The following is an 18873-nucleotide window of genomic DNA, read 5'->3' as shown; positions in this document are numbered from 1 at the left end:
TGGGGTGCAGGACAGTGTGCTCTCTGCCTTCTAAGCAAAGGTTATCACCAACTAAACTTAGGCACAGGCTTTTCAACTAGAAAAGGGGGCTGGTTTCAGGTTACGCTGGGCCAACAGAGGCCCCAGATCCCCATGCCCCTGCACCTGCTGAAGGGCCATTTCACACACACCCCCTTCTAAGCCCTAGTTCCTTTCAAGTGCTCAGAACCAGCCCTCCCTCCATCTTCAGCTCCCAAACCTGGCACAGCTGGGGCTTCTGACCCCTGGGAGGGAAATGGATCCCTTCCTCTGTCTCTCTGTGAGAAGGGGCTGGGGGCCTGTTCCCACCTTGTGCCCAAGACCTCCCAATCTCTTCCCTCTTCTGGACTCCTCACCCTGCCCCCAACATGGCCTGGTCTCAGGCCGTGAATGGGAGTCCCTGGCTCCCGGGCTGGCCAGCACGTCCCAGGATGGGGAGGGACTTCCGCCCTCACGTCCTGTTCTCCGCCCTGGGCTGGAGGTGAAAGGGACATTGTCTCCCAGCCTGGGTGGTACAGCTGTCACGTTTCCCAGGAGCAACTTTGTAGCAGGCCCCCAGCAGTGATCCCATTCTCCCTCTGGGGCCCTAGCCAGGCCTGCGGGGACAGCCCCTGGTGCACATAGGGCCCAGTTTGTCTACCCCAATTATCAGGTCTGCAGGCCGCCCGAGCGCAGGACAGCGTGACCTTCAGCGCAGAAACCTCCCCCTCAACCTCCTACCCATCCAGGCCCCACTGCCCAGTGCCCGGCCCAGGCCCCCAGCCCAGAGAGGCCCGCAGCCAGGGGACAGGGAGGAGGAAGGGGGGCTGAGAAGGGCCCCACAGGAGGCCCCTCCCCGTCCTTTCCTTCTGCTGTTCCTGTCACTACCGAAGAGCCTCGAGAATTTCCTCAGCCTTCCTGCCCCATAGCCTTGAAAGAAAGGGGATGGAGTGGCAACGTGCAGCCCCCATCCGACCTAAGCTCAGGTTCCAATTCCCCATCCCACCAGCTCCCAGGGTTCCCTTTTCATCCGTGCCGCAGCATGAACGCTCCTGGCTCCTGGATGACCTCACCAGGGCCCCTGTCCTCGAATCCACCGTCTCCAACATGCCCAAAGGCACGTCCTCTGCCCCTTCACCGACCACCTCCTCCCCAGGGCCGCTCTGTCCCCTCCCCTTCCCAGTCCCTAGTCCACACGCACGGGGCGTGCATGTTCAAAGAACCAGGAGGGTCCAAAAAAAGAGAGGCCCGGCTACTCGCGGTTTTACGGGCGCACGTAGCTCAGGCCTCCGCGCCCTTGGGCTGGGACTCCACAGGCTGGCGGGAGGCTGGTCGCGTCACCCACGCCCCCGCCGCGCCCCGTTTCTATAAATTGCGAGCGCAGCCTCCCCCAGCGCTCTCTGCTCCTCCCGTTCTACAGACAGCCGCGTCCTCCTGCGCAGTGCCAGGTAAAAAAAAGCAGGCAGGTGCCGCTAAGGACACGGGGACGTTATGCAGAGCCGGGGACGCGGCCGCGGTGTAAGGTTGGCCTGGCAGGCTGGCGCCGCAGTGCAGGGGCGCGAGGGGACGTGCGGAGGCGCAGGGAAGGGATGGTGGCCGGGGGAGGGGAGGGAGGGAGAGGGCCGCACTCCCGCTGCATGCGCCCCGCACTCTGATGCTCACCCTCCTCTCCCGCAGCCGCGACCCTGAGACACGATGGTGAAGGTTGGAGTGAACGGGTAAGTTAGAAGTGGGGTGGCTACCCCCTAATTGCGGTCTTGCCATGCTGGAACCTTGGCTGGCACTGGAGGGACGTGGGGGGATGGTCATACCCTCACAAGGAGATCTCAAGGTCAGAGCTAAGGCTCGGGCTCCAGCCTCGGGGCCTTGTGTCCCCTACACCCAGTTTTTGCGCCTCCTGTAACTCCGCCCCTGCGGAGACTTGTCGCCCAGAGCCCTCCCCTCCACCCGCCGCAGATTAGCTGGAGAGTACCCAATTCTGGCTTTGGACCCATCCCCTTGGTCCCTTAGCTGGGGCTTCTTTCTTTCCTTTCGCGCTCTTCGGGGTCACGTGCTGGGGAGGAGCCCCCTCCTCCCAGCCTCCTTCGCCCCCACCTGGCCGCACAGACGGGGGATGCTGGAGGCACAGCTGTGCGCACACGCCGCTGGGAGGGCTCCTTTGCGTAACCCAGCCGCCATGTTGCAACTGGGAAGGAAATGAATGAACCGCCGTTAGGAAACCTCCCTTAGCTCTCCTGTCTTCCTCCTTCCCTTCCTATGACTAACCCTCCTCCTGCCTCAGTGTGTTGGAGTCACCTTTATCCCGTAAACGTGGTGAGGCGAGGCTTTACCGTGCTGCTTTCCAAAGAGCTGGACCTCAGAGCTTGGACCATATCACCCTAGACCATCCTTCCTCGCCACCCAGATTTCCCCTGAGGAGGATGCTTTTCCTTGCTGATTCTCTGATGAATCCCAAATGTGGCTTTATGGGGGTCCGCTCATGGTTTTTGTTTTTTTTTTTCCTTTTTCTTCTTTTTTTCTTCTTTTTTTCTTTTTCCTGGGAGGTGTGGTATGCGGGGGAAGCTGAGTCATGGTGGTTAGAAATTTTCCACCATAAAATGGCTCCTGTAGTAGCCGGCCCTCTCCACACAGACTCCGCTGCAAGCACCTTGCTTTTCCACCCGTGCCTATAGCTGACCCAACCCTAAAGGCCAGGCTGTAAAGGTCACTGGGAGTATTAGGTGTCTGGAAGCCTTAGGAACTCTGCCCTTCTCCTCAGTCCATCTTCCAGAAATCAGATCCCAACTTTACCCTAATCTGGGGTTAAATATAGCACCTGACCTTTCTTGCAATTGGGGACCTGGCTTCTGCTCTCCCACCTCCTTCCCCACATACACATCTGTTGCTCCATCTGATTTTTGGAAGAGAGCTAAGGACAGGTAGCTTACTTAGCAGTTAGAACCCTGAGATTAAGGGGTTGAGAAATGGCTCATTTCCTCATTGCCTTCTCTTTTGTAAGAAAGATTTGGAGTGGGCTTGACCCGTCCCGTTGACTTACAACCTTTACTCTTGCCCTTTGAGCTTGGACATGCTGAGTATACATGCCTTTGCTCCTTAGAGGGCGTAGCCTGAAGCTGGGCCAGACAGGAGCAAGCATACAGAGGGCACAGAGAGTAGGGGTGATGAATGCTATGTGCTAGGCATGTGACCAGGCTGTGGGTGGCAGTAGCAGTGCCCTGCCTTGTCACTATTGGAAAAATTATAGATGAGTAAGGAGTTGGACAAGTCTTTGAGCCTAATCACTTGGGCAGCGATAGGAGCCTGTGCCTTGGGGCCATGCTATAAAGCTAGGGTAGCTGAAAGATTAAAATTAGACATTTTGGGACTTTCTGGTGGCAGAGAAGTTACATCTTCCCCCTGAAAGAAGATGAGTGGGCCACGAGCTGCTTTCACCCCCAAGAGAATCCTCAGCCCCTTCCTTCTCACCTCCTCTCCCTCAGATTTGGCCGTATTGGGCGCCTGGTCACCAGGGCTGCTTTTAACTCTGGCAAAGTGGATATTGTCGCCATCAATGACCCCTTCATTGACCTCAACTACATGGTGAGTTGCCTATACGGCTGGTGTGAGCAGAGGCTGGCTGATGTGCAGCCCTTTGATGGCCTCACTTGTCCCTCCAGGTCTACATGTTCCAGTATGATTCCACCCATGGCAAGTTCAAAGGCACAGTCAAGGCTGAGAATGGGAAGCTTGTCATCAATGGAAAGCCCATCACCATCTTCCAGGAGTAAGTGTGGAAGACAGAATAGGAAGAATTCTGCTTCAAGGGAGGTGCTAGGATGGGATGGCTGCCTTAGGCACATGGTACCTCATGTTCCTGAACTTTGTCTTGTCTTGTAGGCGAGATCCCACCAACATCAAATGGGGTGATGCTGGTGCTGAATATGTTGTGGAGTCCACTGGTGTCTTCACTACCTTGGAGAAGGCTGGGGTAAGTGGTAGGGGGCTACAGATGAAAGTAGTTGACCCTGGGATTTGGTATAGCAAGAAGACTGGGGGGAGCTGCCTTAGACCGGAAAGGTGGAGCCTGGGTCTATGACTCCTTTGCTTTGCAGGCTCACTTGAAGGGTGGAGCCAAGCGGGTCATCATTTCTGCTCCTTCTGCGGATGCCCCCATGTTTGTGATGGGTGTGAACCATGAGAAGTATGACAACTCCCTCAAGATTGTCAGGTGAGCATGGCAGAGAGGAGCGGCCGGATATACCACTGTGTGTTACAAGAGAGACTTACTTGCCCTTGACTTGCCTCTCTCTTTTCAGTAATGCCTCCTGCACCACCAACTGCTTGGCCCCCCTGGCCAAGGTCATCCATGACAACTTTGGCATTGTGGAAGGACTCATGGTAAGAATGATGGGGAAAGTGACCAGAACACATTCGTTTCTCACCCAAAATTGGCTCCTTCTCCTTCCTAGAACACAGCCCTGGGCTGTGGGGGCCATGGAGTATTTGGGTTCCTTGGGGTTGGCTCAAGTCACTTTATCCCTTAATTTCTCCCAAAGGTGAGGAGGGAGGTTGAAGGGCAGGTGAGGAGCACTCTGTTTGGCCTTCACTCCCTTTTCCATGTTTCCAGACCACAGTCCACGCCATCACTGCCACCCAGAAGACCGTGGACGGCCCCTCTGGGAAGCTGTGGCGTGATGGCCGAGGGGCTGCCCAGAACATCATCCCTGCTTCTACTGGCGCTGCCAAGGCTGTGGGCAAGGTCATCCCTGAGCTGAATGGGTGAGGCTTTTTGCTGCTTTTCTACCCTGGGGAGCTGCAGAACCAGGAGCTGGTACTGAACCCACTTCTCTGTGTACAGGAAGCTTACTGGCATGGCCTTCCGTGTCCCTACCCCCAACGTGTCAGTTGTGGATCTGACCTGCCGCCTGGAGAAAGCCGTAAGTATGGGTTGGAACAGCTTTGGTGGGCTGGGGGCTTGTATCTGGTATGATGGTGGCAAGATAGGAATTTGAATAACCATGTCGATTTTACCTTGTTTAGGCCAAATACGATGACATCAAGAAAGTGGTGAAGCAGGCGTCGGAGGGTCCCCTCAAGGGCATCCTGGGCTATACTGAAGACCAGGTACTGATTGGACAGGGAGCTTGGTATCCACACGGCCCTCCTGGGCAAGACTGGATTCCCATACTTGGCCTTATCCTTTCCCCAGGTTGTTTCCTGTGACTTTAACAGTGATACACACTCTTCCACCTTCGATGCTGGGGCTGGCATTGCCCTCAATGACCACTTTGTCAAGCTCATTTCCTGGTATGTGACTGGGGTTGGAGCAATATTTAAAAAACCGCTTGTGGGGCATGGCGCCCTCTGGTGGCTGGCTCAGAAAAATAGCCCTTAACTACTCATGTCTTTTCAGGTATGACAATGAATTTGGCTACAGCAACAGGGTGGTGGATCTTATGGTCCACATGGCCTCCAAGGAGTAAGAGCCCCCTGGACCACCAACCCCAGTGAGAGGAAGAGGCCCTCAGCTCCTGGGGAGTCCTTGCCTCAAATCAATCCCCCAGCATACTGAGCGAGAATCTCCTGACCTCCAGTTTCCATCCCAGACCCCCTGAAGAAGGGGAGGGGCTTAGGGAGCCCTACCTTGTCGTACACCATCAATAAAGTTCACTGTACCCAGCCAACTCGTTGCTTTAACTTATTCCAGGGTCTAGGATGAAGGGGAGGGAAGCTGGGCCAATACCAAGGTGAAACAGCTCTTGTCAAGAGTAGCAGAGGTGTTTGCTTACCCCAACCATGCATAACCTTGACGGCAGATTTAGAGCTAGCGTAACTGAAAGCGTCCCTTACAAAGGTGTATGCCCAGGGACCAGGCCTGTGAACAGCTGTGGTGGTTTCCCCTCCAAGGCCTCCAGCATGGCCACTTCAGAGGACAGGGCCTTTTTCTCACCATACTCCAGCCCCAGGTTGGGTCAGCTGTATAAGCACTTAGAACCTCACTCAACACATAGTAAGCACTATATAGTAAACCTGGGAAATGAGGGTCAGGCCCACCTGTGGTTTCAGTGTTGGGTGAGGCATATGAGCTCAGTGGGTAGCACAACCTTGGTGCTTACTCGGTGGGTTGAGACTTAAAGGTTCTGCCACTTGAGGCTCTGAAAGCAGGTTCCTTCTAATTTCCCCATTCCTCACTTTTTACCCGATGTTTATAAAATGGAGGTGAAAACTACTACATGCCTCATGGAGAGGATTGTGTAGCTACCAACATGGTGCTTGAAACAGTGACACAAGTGTTCAATAAATACTTGCCAGTTTCATTCTTAATAAAGATTCCATTCAAATGTCAGCTCAGCACAGCCTCCTCCAGGCAGTTATGCTGAGGTCTCAATCACATCTCCCCAATTTCTCCCAAGGTTTTACAAGTTTGGGACATCTTAGCCTGTTGGTCTCAGTGTATGACACAGATGAGGCACATCTTCAGTTGATATGTAATACGAACGCACCCACGTGCACACAAGTAGCTTCACTTTTCTGTGTCACTCAGCAGTGACGGGATAAGCAAGTGCTCCTGTCTCCACGATGCTGCACTGAGTCAGACCCAGAAGCCTCCAAGACTAGGGGCACTGAGGCCCCTTCGATGCATGGCACTTGCACAAGGGAGGGATCACAGCCACATCACTGCTGTCCACAGGCAGGTGACTGGAGCACTCAGCGGAGGGAGGACAGCACCCTGCCCAGTCCCGTTTCCCTCCACGTACAACATGGAGGGAAAGCTCTCCCACTGCATCTGCTGTGTAAGCCACAGAACTAACCCATGTCATACCTGTGCCTGGGCCAGTTGGCACCAGTACAGAGTCACAGACATGAGCTGGCTGACTCTAGGTCACAGGAGTGGAAGGAGGATCTGACAATCACGTTCGTTACTCAGTAGACAAGTTACGGGGCCACAATTGCGCTGGCAGCATTTATAAGATGGAGAGTAGCTGACACCCACGCATGGAGGCAAGAGAGCCCCAGCTGTGGTGGGAGTCGCCCAGGAAGGGCAGGCCAAGCTTCGCTTCAGATACCCTAGAACCCTGGAGAGGCCAAGGACCAAGGGAGGGCGCCCGAGGGAGGAAGAGGCCCTGTCCCCAGGGGTCAGACTTGGTACAGCAGGACAAATGAAGCTTCCCTTCTGAGGTGCATTCCCATAAGGGTGGGTCCCCACAGAAGCCCAAGGCAGGTCCCTATCTCATGGAGCTATCAGATGAGACATCGCGATCGGAGTCCTCAGTCTCGCTTGGCGGTGGTGGTGGCTCACTAAGTGGGACCGCAGTGAAAGCAGGAGACTTTCTAGAAAAAAACACAAGCTGTCACCTTGGGGCAGGCAGGAGAGCTGCTGAAGCTGGCATTCCTTTCTCCCTTGGCCTTATTCTCTGGCTAGCAGGCGAATGACATCTCAGGCAAGGGCAGGACCACGGGGTAAGGGTGGGTGCTGGGTGAAGGAACAGGGAGAGGAGAAAACCTTCCTTACCCCACCCGGATGGGAGTGATGGTCCCATCTTTATCTTGGGGACTTTGGGAGGCTCAGAGTTCAGAAATATCTGAAGTCTCTTAAGTATGATAGATGTTGCCTAAGGCCAAGTACAGTGACTCAATGGCATCAGCTGTGGGTCTGTAGTATTTTGGTGGCTTTTTTTTCATTTACTTTTTTGCTGAGGTGTAACTTACATGATCAAATGCATGAATCATGGCCCTGACTTTAAATAAACATTTGCCCCCACACCCCTTTGGTTCCTTGTCAGTTTTTAGCTGCCTCTAACCAGGAGAACCACCAGAGTTGGTAGCACTGGGAGGTTTCAGCTGCCCAGCCATTGACGGACATCTAACTGCCAAGGGAGAAAATGCTGTTGGGCTGGGCCACGCATACCAGGTAACCTCCAACAAGAGCCCCACAGCCAGAGTCACTGCGGAGTGTCTTCAGGATCTGCCCGCCAAGGAGCTCTGGTCCGCTACCCTCTCCCTGCATGTACCCTTGGAGGGAGGCACAGAGGAAGACAGGCAGCGCCCCACACTCGGGGGAGGCCCTTACCGGTCTCCAGACTGAGTGATGAGCCGGCGGCAGGTCTCCATCTGCACGTCCAAGCCCCGTTTCATGCTGCACATCTCCATGTACTCGTGCAGGTGCCGGTTCATGTCATTCTTGGCCGTGGCCAGTTCCAGCTGTGGCAGGGGCAGGGCAAGGCCATCAGGTCAGCAGTGCCCCTGCTCCCAACCCCTAGGTGGCAAACATGCCAAGACCACCACTGGGCAGGGGACCTAGGCAGCCATGGCTGAGGGCTCAGATTTAAAAATATATAAGATCAAGGCAGAAGGCACGCAACACACTATCATTCGTTTTAGTTTTCCTGACAATCTTTGCCAACAGAGGAATGCAATGGTTATCTGCCTAGGCCTACAGTTTTTTTCAACAGACTGGTAACAGCAACGAAGAAAGGAATGTTCATGCGAGCAGGAGGGAGAGGATGGACTTCTCTGAAAGCACAGGGCGCTCTCTGCGGACAGCCTTGCTGCCTCCCCGGGGTTCCTGCATGGCCTGGCTCATCCCGCATCCCCCCTGCATCCAGTGCACGTCCCTCACTAAATCGGGAGCTCCTGGAAGAGCTGGCCATGGGCCTTACTCATCTCCACGTGTGTATGCTAAGCACTTGGATGGGAAACGAATTAACTTTGTGAAGTATCTACAAGACTCATGGCATAACGAAAGACACCCTGTTGAAAGGGGCTCAATTCTCTCACCATCTGTTTTCTCCTTATTATTTTATTTTGTCATTTGTAACTCATTTCAGAGAATAAAAGAAAGACCGCATGCCACACTGAATGGTCCTATTGGGTATGAGATGTATCCCGATTTAAGAAATGTTACATGTGAAAAAATGTGGGGCTTGGAGTCAAGGAAATATGGCCTCCCTTCCAGAGCCCCATTTTGCACCTCAGGCTTTAAGGCAGAGCTGAGAGGCAGTGCAGAGGCGGTAAAAGATCTGGGCCACAGACAATCTGCTACCTCTCTTTGTTTTGGGTACAAAAGGTGGGGCCAGAAGAGGAGGCAGAATGAAATGGCTTGGAGGTGCTTGCTTGACTGCCTGAGAGCAAAGACAAAGGGTAGGAAACTAGCTGTGAATAATGTGAACTGGATTGAGGTAGCCACCCATAACTAATCTGAACTGGACAGACAGAGGATGGAAACTCGAAGAAGTAAGTGGGTCACAGGGCCAGACCAAAGAGATGGTCAGGACAGTGACATGTGGGACGAGAGGACGGCCTGGGTGGGTAAGCTCGAACAGCAGCCTTGGTTCCAGAGCTGGAATTCCGGCTGGGGTCCTACGGCAGCGAGCCAGAGCAGCAGGATGTGCTGACTGTTCAATCTAGAAAGAAAATCTGATGCCACCAGCCCTTGTTCAGACAAGCTGCCACCTGTGCCCCAACTTCTCCACCTCACGAGAGTCCGAGTGGAGGGGGGTGAGTGAGAGGCAATCACTCAGTGAGACAAGAAGGAAGAAAATGAACCATATACATTGTATCAAAATACAAGGCTAGGACTGCCACCAGTCGTCTCTACATATATATATATGTCCCCCTTAATTCACACATTTAAAGCAGGACTGAGGTAAGGAGATGAGTGCATATTAGGAGATATCCACAGTGACCCACAGAGAAACCCCAGACTCACTGGGTGAGCAGGGGGTGGGGGGGTAAGGCCGGGAACACGTGGAGAGGGGAAAAGAGGCGGAGAACAAGAATTCCCTCCCACCCTCCACCGTGGGCCTCGGCTTGACCATTCAGTAATGGCACATGGTTCCTGCCTCCATCTCACTGACCGCGATATCAAAGATAAAGGGACCTGGGCACCCCAGATGAATCACCAGGTAAGGAGGAAGGAGGCAGCAAGATAGGTGTAAATGGGAAACTGGAGATCAGTCCTCTCCCCATCTCTTCAGCTAGTATTATGAATCTGGTTGTGCCTTTAAAACTTAGCATTTGTCTACCTGGGCAAAAAACAAAAGCAGGCTTTGCTTAGAGTAGCATGACCATTTAGCATGGGAGAGCAGTAGGAGTATAAATATGCCACGTGGGCTTGAGGACAGGTGGCAGCAGTCCATCTGCCCCATCCCTGAGTCAGGGTGCTCAGAAGGATCCCCCACGTGGGCAGAAGGGCTCACAGCAATCACCTACAAACCTCCCCCCGAGTTCCCTCCATTCAGGGTGCCACAAATCCTTCCTAAAGCCCTGAAAGGTCTAGAGTTTAAATTGAAGCACCAGCTCCACTTACCATCTCTAGACTGAAGTTCCTCAAGACTAAAGAATAAGAATGGAAATTCTTCCATTTGTTCAAAGGCTGAGCTAAAGGAAGTAGCAAAGTTCAAGTCCACCTCTGAGGGCACTCCGCTATAGCACTGATGATGTAGTAGTAGTAGTAGTAGTAGTAGTAGTAGTAGTAGTAGTAGTAGTAGTAATAATAAAAACAACTATCATGTGGCATGCTTATTATGAGACCAAGTTCTACAAGTGCATTATTTCGTTCGATCTTCAAACAACCCTGTGAGAAAGGTATTACTAAGATCTTCATTTTACAAATAAGGACACAAACTCACCGAGAATAAGCTCATTGAAAGTTAGAGCAGCAGTTATTAAGTGACAGAGCTGAGAATTGAACTCTCACCTGTCTGCCTCCTTCCAGAGCCTGAGATCTTAAGAATCCACCAGAGGTACAACAGCTGGGCAATCACTCCCCCCCTCAAAGTAAAGGGGAGGCCTGGTGTCACCAGTAACTAAGCGCGCGACCCACTGGGAACCTGTGCTCCTTGGCTTCCACTCATACCCTTACCTCTATCTGGTCAATGGTTTCCTGATATTCTTTCTCTCGGGTTTTGAACAGAGACTCCGTATCCTTAATCACCTTCTCCAAGCTGTCTTCCTGCTGCTGGAGTAGAAAGGGAAGCAAGGGTTGGGGGAGCGGCATTGGGGAGGGATGGGATGGGGGCATTGCACAGGGCCAGCGAGGGGGAGAGAGAGAGAGAGAGAGAAAGTCAGGTTAAAGGAAACCAGAGAAAGAAAAGAAAGAGGATAAAGGAGGGGGGAGAAGCAGGTAGAGGACGATGGCCACAGAGGGGAAAGAGAACGAGGGGGGAGGGAGGCCGGGAGGGAGAGGAGGAGACCGGGCAGCAGCTGGAGAGACAGGGCTGAAGGGCCCTGAGGCCGGGAGGGGTGGTTACCTCTCCCTGGGCCTCTGCGGCTGCCATGGCATAGCCTGAGAAATCCTCCCAAAGCAGCAGGGTCTCCTCAGTCTCCTCCCACGTCAGGCTGTCACAGTCGTCCTCAAAATCATACTCCCTCCTAGAGACAGGGAGCCCATGTGTCAAGGAGGGTGGGCCCTTCCTCCTGGCAGAGGGGCCTGGCAGGGGGTACTCCGGCCTCGGAGGGGGGTGCTGCTGAGGAGGGCCTGTGGGACTCACAGCTGGTTGAGCATACGCTGCATCTCCTCGTTGATGCTGAGGGCTGCGCTCTCCTCCTCATCCCCATCGGGCTGGCGGGGCCCGTCACTCTCAGAGAGGGAGGTGTCCTCCTCCGTGGCAGCCTTGCGCTCCCGCTTCCGCCCCCCCATGGATGGGACCTTAATGGGAGACAAGTGCAGAGACTAGAGAGACGAGGCCGGGTGCATGAGGAGAAAGGGCGGGCGGGAGGAGAAGCAGGAACCAGTGGGAAGGCGGGTGGGGTGGACAGAGAGAGAAGACACAGTTACAATGACAGGAACAGAAACACCAGAGTTACCAAGGGACAGGCAGGCAGACACAGATGGGGACAAGGCTGCAGACTGAGAGGGAAGAAAATGAAGAAACAGAGAAAACAGAGCAGTGAGGTAAGGGGAGAAATAGCCTGTCGGGACCACATTAAGATGTGCACGAGAATTCTTTTTTTTTTTTTTTTTAAAAAAAAGGTCTTTGTAATGAAATGACTGAACAAAAAAGAAAGTTTTAGGCTGCAAGAAAGGGGAGGATACAGTGTTCACAAAGGAAAACCTGAGTCACACATCCAGATCTGAAAAGCCAGAGGGAGAAGGGACAGAAAGAAATGAAGCAGAGAGGAAAAGAGAAAGAAAAAGAGGGGAAAGAGCAGGGGCACGAAAAAGGGGAGGAGAAATCGTGCTGAGAAGCCCAGCAGGTCAGAACCAACGGCCAGAGGCCTGGATAGTTTAGAAACTGGGACCAGGACATTAATAAGCTTGCGTGAGAGCAAAACTGACCAGTTTCTTCTGTGGAGAAAGCAAGAGAAGATGAGAGGAAGAGAGGAGGAGAGGAAGCAGACAGAGAGAGGGAGGGGAGAGACGGTGTTAGAGGCAGCTTCAAAACTTCTCTTCAGAGGCTGTTCCTTGCCCCCCCACTAGTCCCACTGAGGGCCCCAGTTGCCAAGTTGAGTCCCCCTGAGAAGGAGGACAGAGCCTGGCTCCAGGCCAGCAGCGTGTCAGGTTCTCTGCCTGCCCCAACCCTACCCTGAGGCACCGGGAGGAGTGGGCCACAGGGCGGCCTGCCCCTGGCCTCACCTGGAACATCTGGATCACATCCTCACAGTTGCGCTGCTGTGCCACGTCGCAGAGTTTGGCCGTGATGTCGATGCGGCGGCAGATGTCCATGTCCACCTTCATGGCCTTCTCCTGGATCTTCGTGTCTAGCTCTGTCAGGTTCTGTCCGGGCGACACCAGAACAGTGAGGAGGTACCCCGCATGCCACACAGGGGCCCACAGGCCCTGACAAGGTCCTCCTCATCCTTCCTGGCACGCGCCACTTCTCATCCCCCACGATGTGTCCTGCTCCTGGCTGCCTTCCCCACGGCGCGTGGCTCGTACACTGGGCTGCTCATGCAGCTGGCTCCCTGGGAAGACAGTGCCCAGTGCCTAGGACATGCGGGGGTCCCTCCCGGAACTTATGTTCCCAGAGAGAAAGAGAGATGACTGGGAGTTACCCGAGTAGAGATAGTGTGATAAAAATAACAGTATGTGCGAGCACCATCCTGAGTACATGACGATTTTCATAATCATTCTGCAGAGCTCATGCCTCATCATCCCACTCCACACGAGGACACACACGGAGGCAGAGCGGCTAAGGAATTTGCCCAAGGCCACAATGCTAGCAAGTCTCAGAGCCAGGATCTGTGTTCTTATCTGACTGCTGAAGCACCTCCATGCTGCCTGTCCAACACAACACCGGGACCTGTGTTCCTTCTTTTTCTCTTGAATTAAGGGGTGGCAAGGGAAAAAAACGGAAGCATAGCAAAGTGAGGGGAGGGGCAGTGGACAGGAAATTGACAAGCCACAACTAGAAAGGCCTGTTCTGCCTGGTTGCAAGCAGCCCACTGGATGAGCCACAGGGGAAGAGTGCGAGGGGTGTGGTGGCTGCACTCACATTGCTCATGAGCCCCTTGAAGACGACTAGCTCAGCTTTCAACTGCTCCACCTTCATCGCCAGCTCCTCTTGGCAGGCGTCAGCCTCCTGGGCTTCCTACAGCCAGGGAGAAAACCCTGCCATTAGTGTCACTGCCAGTGTGGGAGGAAGGTCAAGATAAGGAGGGACAGGGAGCCGGCTCTGGGACCGAGGGGCGACATGGAAGACTGAGAGAAGCACAGGCAGTGGGGCACCCTCACCTCCTGGAGCTCATTCACCCGCTGCTGCAGCTGCATCCGCACCGTGTACTCCTCTTCCCACCTGGCAGACAGGGGAAGAAGGGAGACGGCATAGGTGCAGAGTCCTTCCCTGCCCCTGTGGCTCCCTGTTCCCACCTGTCTGGCTCAGGCCTCAGCCCTGGGTCTGGTTCCCTAGATGGGGAGGAGCTGTGGACAGGAATGTCTGGTGGGCCAGCTGCAGCTGTCGGGCGGCTCCTCGCCTCCTGGCCAGTGTCGAGCTCCCCAGCTGCCTTCCCGGAACCTCCGGGCCATGCACCAGCAACTATATTTAAGAGCAACTGTGGCTGCCCTGGTCCTTCGCAGTGCCCATCCCACTCAGGTCCCAGCACAACCGGCTGTCTGGCTGGCCTCATCCCCCACATCCTGCCCACACCAGACCACCAGGCCCACCCGGCCCAGTCTCCCACCTTCAGCAGCACAGATCCGGTCTCCCGCCTCCTGCCTGCACCAGAACAGAGCTCCTCTAGCCTGCGACCCTGCCTCGTGTGGTACCGTACCATTTAACCCTGTAAAAGCAGCTGCAGGACACACACCGCGTCAGCAGAGTTGCTCAAGAGCCAGGAGGAGATGCTCAAAGTCCATCCCACCAGCTCCAGAAACTGCCCACCCAGACCCCCACTAAGTGAGCCAGAGAGCGGTGACAGGGCTGGCCCTGGAGGCATAAAGCAGTGGAAAGCAGGTCTCTAAGCATCTAAACCCAAAGGGAAAGGGAAACAGGAGCATGAAGAAGTGCCTCGTGAATCCAGTGAGAACCAGAGGCCTCATCTCCTGGAATGCAGAATTCAGAGCCTACAACCACAAGCAGGCTAACAGACACTCTCAGCCACAGGCAGTGTCTCTGTCCCAGGGCTGGGCTTTTCACACGGGGGAGTCCGTGGAAGGCTAGTGGTGGGGGCAACACCAGACCCTACAAGGTCGTCTGGAAGAGCAGAACTTCTCAGACCCCACTCATATAGCCTATCACTTCTTGCCACATTCTGGAAAGGCTTCTTTCAGTCTGAGAAAGGAGGGGAACTGCACCAAGAGAGAAGCTTCAATATAAGAAAGGCAGTTAGGAAGCAGCAAAGAAGACAGCAAGAAAATGAAGACCCACGAGAACATATTCTGCAGACACAGGACTCAATCCTTTCCTCCCCTCCATGTCTTTCCCACCTCCCCGTCTGCGCTCTTCCCTGGCTCCCCCTCCAGTCTTACATCTCCTCGCTCTCCTGTCCCTCACTCACATCTGCACTGCAGTATTCCTAATAATAACTCCTCTCCATCACTGAGGCTGCCCCTCCCGGATGGGCAGGCAGGAGGCAGCCAGCCCGCCACCACCCTGCTAGCTCATCGTGAAGCCCAGCGCCCGGCCTTCCTGGCTCCCTGCCCGCCCCTTCCCTGCTGCCCCATGTCCTTCTCCCTTTCACTCTTGCCTTCTCATTCAGACAGTCGGGGCTAGCGAAGGGCCTAGTGACAACAGGTTATATATTTTCTTGAGTAAGACTTTTATCTTTCCTAACCTTGTTTTCTTCTTCTACAACATGAAGGCATGGGATGTGGTACCTTCACGTCCCTGGAGTCCATAAGTCCCCAAAGGAAGGAAGCAAGACTGACAAGGGGACAATAACCCTGGACACGATGCATCAGGAAGTGCGGTAAGCACTGTTTGACAGTGAACTCAACAAATTCAGGTAGTAACTTAAGTAAGGAAGTTATGTAAGGATTAAGATTAATAAAGTCTCACAGGGTAAAAAAAAAAAAAAAAAAAAAAAAATCTGAAAAGAAATTATCTGGAAGCTCTCTAGAATTCTATTTGCACTCCAGCCAGACTTTCTCACAAATAGGTTCATTTTGACCTCTATTCAAATCTGGTCTTACTTATGAGATTCTCTTAACATGGGTAGGATTTGAGCAATTTCCATGTATTCTACATTTACCAACCACTTCTCTTCCAAATAAATGGTATCCTTGAGTGAAATGAGGAAGCAGGGGCCAGAAAACTGTGGCCAGGAAAGAGAATCACCCAAGGTCAGACAAGGCAAAGGAATGAAAATAGAACCCAGGAGGCCTCAACTCCTTCCCAGTATAGTTCTCAAGCTATGCCCAGGCCTTCCAGGCTACAGACAGAAGCTACAGTGTTGCTATAAAGAGAACAGAATGAGGGCAGGGGATCTGGGGTGGAAGAATGAGGAACTGCCAGTGTCACGTACCACAGAACGCTAGCTGCGGGGCCCTCTGCATGGCAGCGTGCTGCAGGGTGATGAGCTCACCAGTCCCCAAGGAATAAACTCTTTGCTGCCCTGGACAGCTGGACCAAGGACAAACACGCTTTCAGTTTTAAAAAAATGGCCCTGAGAACAGCAGTTGTTCCTGTGGTTATAGATGTATTCCAGAACTGTCCATGTTCCACTGCTAACTGTGTTAATTAACTCCTGCAGGGGCTGGGGCTGGGGCTGGTTCTGGGTGGCATCTCAATGATGCTTTTAGAATAATTGGGACTCCCAAAAACACTATAACATGGACTACAACTAAGGAATCCAGCATGAGGACAGGAGTCAACCTCAGAAAGCCTGCTAATCTGTGATCTGCTAGACTCTGCCGGGTTACAGATCCCTGAAGGTCTCCCCTAGACCCAGCAGTAATTTCTCAGAACACTCAGCCAGTCCCCACCAGACACAAATCTCAGCTACACAGAGCTACAAAGGTAATTCCCAGGCATGCCCACAAGGGGTCAGAGTAGCTAATTAAGAGGTTAAATCTGAAGGCCCCCAAACTAAAGCCTCCCTCTAACCTGTCACCTCCTTCCTCCTCAACCATGGCATCTTGCACAGAGTCTACAGAGAGCATGCTGTACTCATGCTCCTGTCCTAACAGCCTGTTTATTAACCCTCGGAGGAATTCACTTGGTATATAGACAGCACTCTAGCGTTGCAGGCCTTCACTTGGCCCCTTGTGCTACTCTGCAGGCTTCTCTGCAAAGAGAAAATCTTCATCCTCAAAATGTACTGGGCTGTCTGTCCCCCAGCTGCCTTATACTCATCATAGGGTGTGTCCACATTCCCAACTTTCTCTTGCTGGCTCCTCTGCTGGCTCTGTTCACATTGCCTCTGCCCTTGGCTCTCTGCACTTTCAGACGCCCCAGCTTCCACTAGCCCTAGGACAGCCACCAGTCCCTTCCTCTTTCCCTAGGAAATTCCCTTTACTTTTTCCTTTTTTTTTTTTTTTTTTTTTTTGGTTTACCTACTCCAAGCAATGCCCTGAGGTTCTCAGAGCCCCTAGTTTGAAACTAGAGTGGGTGCCCAGCCTCCAAGGACATAGCTTTGGGAAGTCCGGGGCAGCAGCTAGATCACCCACTGCACGGGGCAGCCCTTCCTTCACCACTCCTTCCTAATTTCACTTAGACTCCCCAATTTAAAGCCGTATCCTTTGCCTCTTACTTCTGATCAGTATATGGAGCTTATATCACAAAACTGTCTGAAGGCTGTGGTTAATGGGGGTAAGTGGTACCCCAGATGTAACTTCTCAGACCCTTGTCTCTGTCACACCTCACAAAACCCCAGTTAACACCATCATCTAAACATTGCAGCCTAGATGAGACAGAAAGCCAAGCCAGAAGTAAACTGAGTTCCCTACAGTATTCCACTCCTAGTCTCCTTCCTGTCACGAGTCTGACTTCTGCATTCTCTGTGGATTCAGTCTCTCAGGATCCAATTCCATCTATCCACTTCCAAGCTCCTCCTCACACAGCAGGAACTTTACTCTTATTCTTCCCTAATTCTTGGGCCCCAGCTGCCCTTTCCGCACCAAGTCCCAGCCCTGAGTGTGGCAGGATACTGGGCCCTGTCCCCACCTGCTCAGTCCCTACCTCCGCTTGTACTCGTCCCGCTCGCGCTTCACTTTGGCCAGTACGTTGTAGAGCGCGCGGATCTCGGGGGTGATAGTGTCGATCTGGACGCCCACCCCGTCGGGGTGCACCCACGAGAGGCCAGGCCCTTGCACTAGCGTGGGCTCCAGTCCCGGCCCGAGCCGGCGGGCGTGAGAGAAGGACCAGATGGTGCCGGGCATGAAGCGGGCCGACGAGAAGGCAGCGGAGGTAGAGGTGGAGGGCGACGAGTGGCAGGAGGCGGAGGGCGCGAGGGGGCCAGCCGGAGAGCGCACGGGCGAGCCCAGCACCCGCGCCGACGGGGTGCAGACGGCGGCCGGCCGGGAGCCCAGGGGCAGCCCCAGGGGCCGGATAGGGCTGACGAAGCCGGTCTGCACCGCCTGGTCGCGGCGAGCCAGGCCCCGCCGGCCCTGCTTACCCTCCTCCAGCGCCTGCTGCAGCTGCTTCTCCAGCAGCCGGTTGCGGCGCTCCAGCTCGTGCACCTTGGCCAGGAAGCAACGGAAGCGGAGGTTCAGTGTCTTAAGCACATTGATGTTGGAGCCCAGGTCGTTGCGGAGGGCCATGGCGGCAGGGGGTGCTGGGCCGGACCCCGGCGGCGAGTAGGGAGGTGGGCCCGGTGGGGCGAGCGGCGACGGAGACACGTCTCCTCCCCCAGAGAAGTGGTCACTTCCCAGAGGGTCACCCAGCGGCCCCGCCAGGCCCTGCTGCTCCTGCTGTAGGAGGAAGAGGTTGGGGCCAAATAACGGATTCATGGCTGCGCCTTCTGCTGGGAGATGGAGACCAGTGCAAGAGCAGGGATGCAGGGCGAGGAAGAACCACCAATGAGACGCCCCGGGGACGAGGGACAACCAATCAGACAGCTCGACAAAAGGGGCAGAGGTCAGGAGGGCGGGGGAGGGCAGAGAGAAAGCCAATGAAAGGCTCAATTTGAGACTGGCACCTGGACTTCTCAGGGCCTGAGGTTGAGCGGAGCTGAGTGGATACCACCCAACCCAGCCCATCTCCGAGTCGACCAGACCCCAGCCAGTGCCCAGGATCCAGTCAGGGTGGCAGAGGGGTAGAAAACCCGGGTCCTCCAGTGCACCATGGGTTCTGATGTTAGGAAGCGCATCTTCCCTACACCCCTCTTGCCCTCCTTTTCCCAAACACCCTACCTCTGACTCCTGCACTCTCCAAGTTCCTGGGGAGTCCCAGGGATCCCAGGAACCTAAACTTGACCTGATTTCTCAGTACACCACAGTGTTCCCTCTCTTAAAAGGGCTGCTGTCCCACCCTCCTACTTCTACCCTTAAAGCAGCAAAGCCAGTACCCAGTCCCCTCA

At 54.3% G+C, this 18873-nt stretch overlaps 2 protein-coding genes across 5 annotated transcripts; one reads left to right on the top strand and one right to left on the bottom strand.

Moving 5' to 3' along the window:
• The first annotated feature begins 1317 nt into the window (after positions 1–1317).
• GAPDH (glyceraldehyde-3-phosphate dehydrogenase) lies at positions 1318–5660 on the top strand. The gene is made up of 12 exons (XM_011365872.2): positions 1318–1445; positions 1675–1715; positions 3477–3576; positions 3654–3760; positions 3874–3964; positions 4089–4204; positions 4293–4374; positions 4604–4755; positions 4835–4913; positions 5017–5100; positions 5186–5283; positions 5390–5660. Exons 2-12 carry the CDS (start codon positions 1693–1695, stop codon positions 5457–5459), a joined length of 1002 nt encoding a protein of 333 aa, XP_011364174.1. The 5' UTR covers positions 1318–1445; positions 1675–1692; the 3' UTR covers positions 5460–5660.
• Positions 5661–5842: 182 nt separating this feature from the next.
• Positions 5843–18843, bottom strand: IFFO1 (intermediate filament family orphan 1). 4 transcript variants are annotated; one of them, XM_011365869.2, is made up of 10 exons: positions 17535–18843; positions 13652–13712; positions 13413–13508; positions 12554–12694; positions 12257–12265; positions 11469–11626; positions 11229–11349; positions 10841–10936; positions 8048–8178; positions 5843–7308 (listed from the first exon to the last, which is right to left on the bottom strand). In XM_011365869.2, exons 1-10 carry the CDS (start codon positions 18551–18553, stop codon positions 7203–7205), a joined length of 1938 nt encoding a protein of 645 aa, XP_011364171.2. In that variant the 5' UTR covers positions 18554–18843; the 3' UTR covers positions 5843–7202. The 4 variants fall into 4 exon arrangements, with proteins under 4 accessions (XP_011364171.2, XP_011364172.2, XP_023389731.1 ...); XM_011365870.2 differs by having other exon boundaries at positions 10841–10933; XM_023533963.1 differs by lacking the exon at positions 12257–12265.
• Positions 18844–18873: the final 30 nt, after the last annotated feature.

This window comes from Pteropus vampyrus, unplaced genomic scaffold, assembly GCF_000151845.1.
Source record: "Pteropus vampyrus isolate Shadow unplaced genomic scaffold, Pvam_2.0 Scaffold116, whole genome shotgun sequence".
Classification (NCBI taxonomy): Eukaryota; Metazoa; Chordata; class Mammalia; order Chiroptera; family Pteropodidae; genus Pteropus; species Pteropus vampyrus.
The sequence above is the reverse complement of the archived record's forward strand: the minus strand, read 5'-3'. Positions and strand labels throughout refer to the sequence as shown.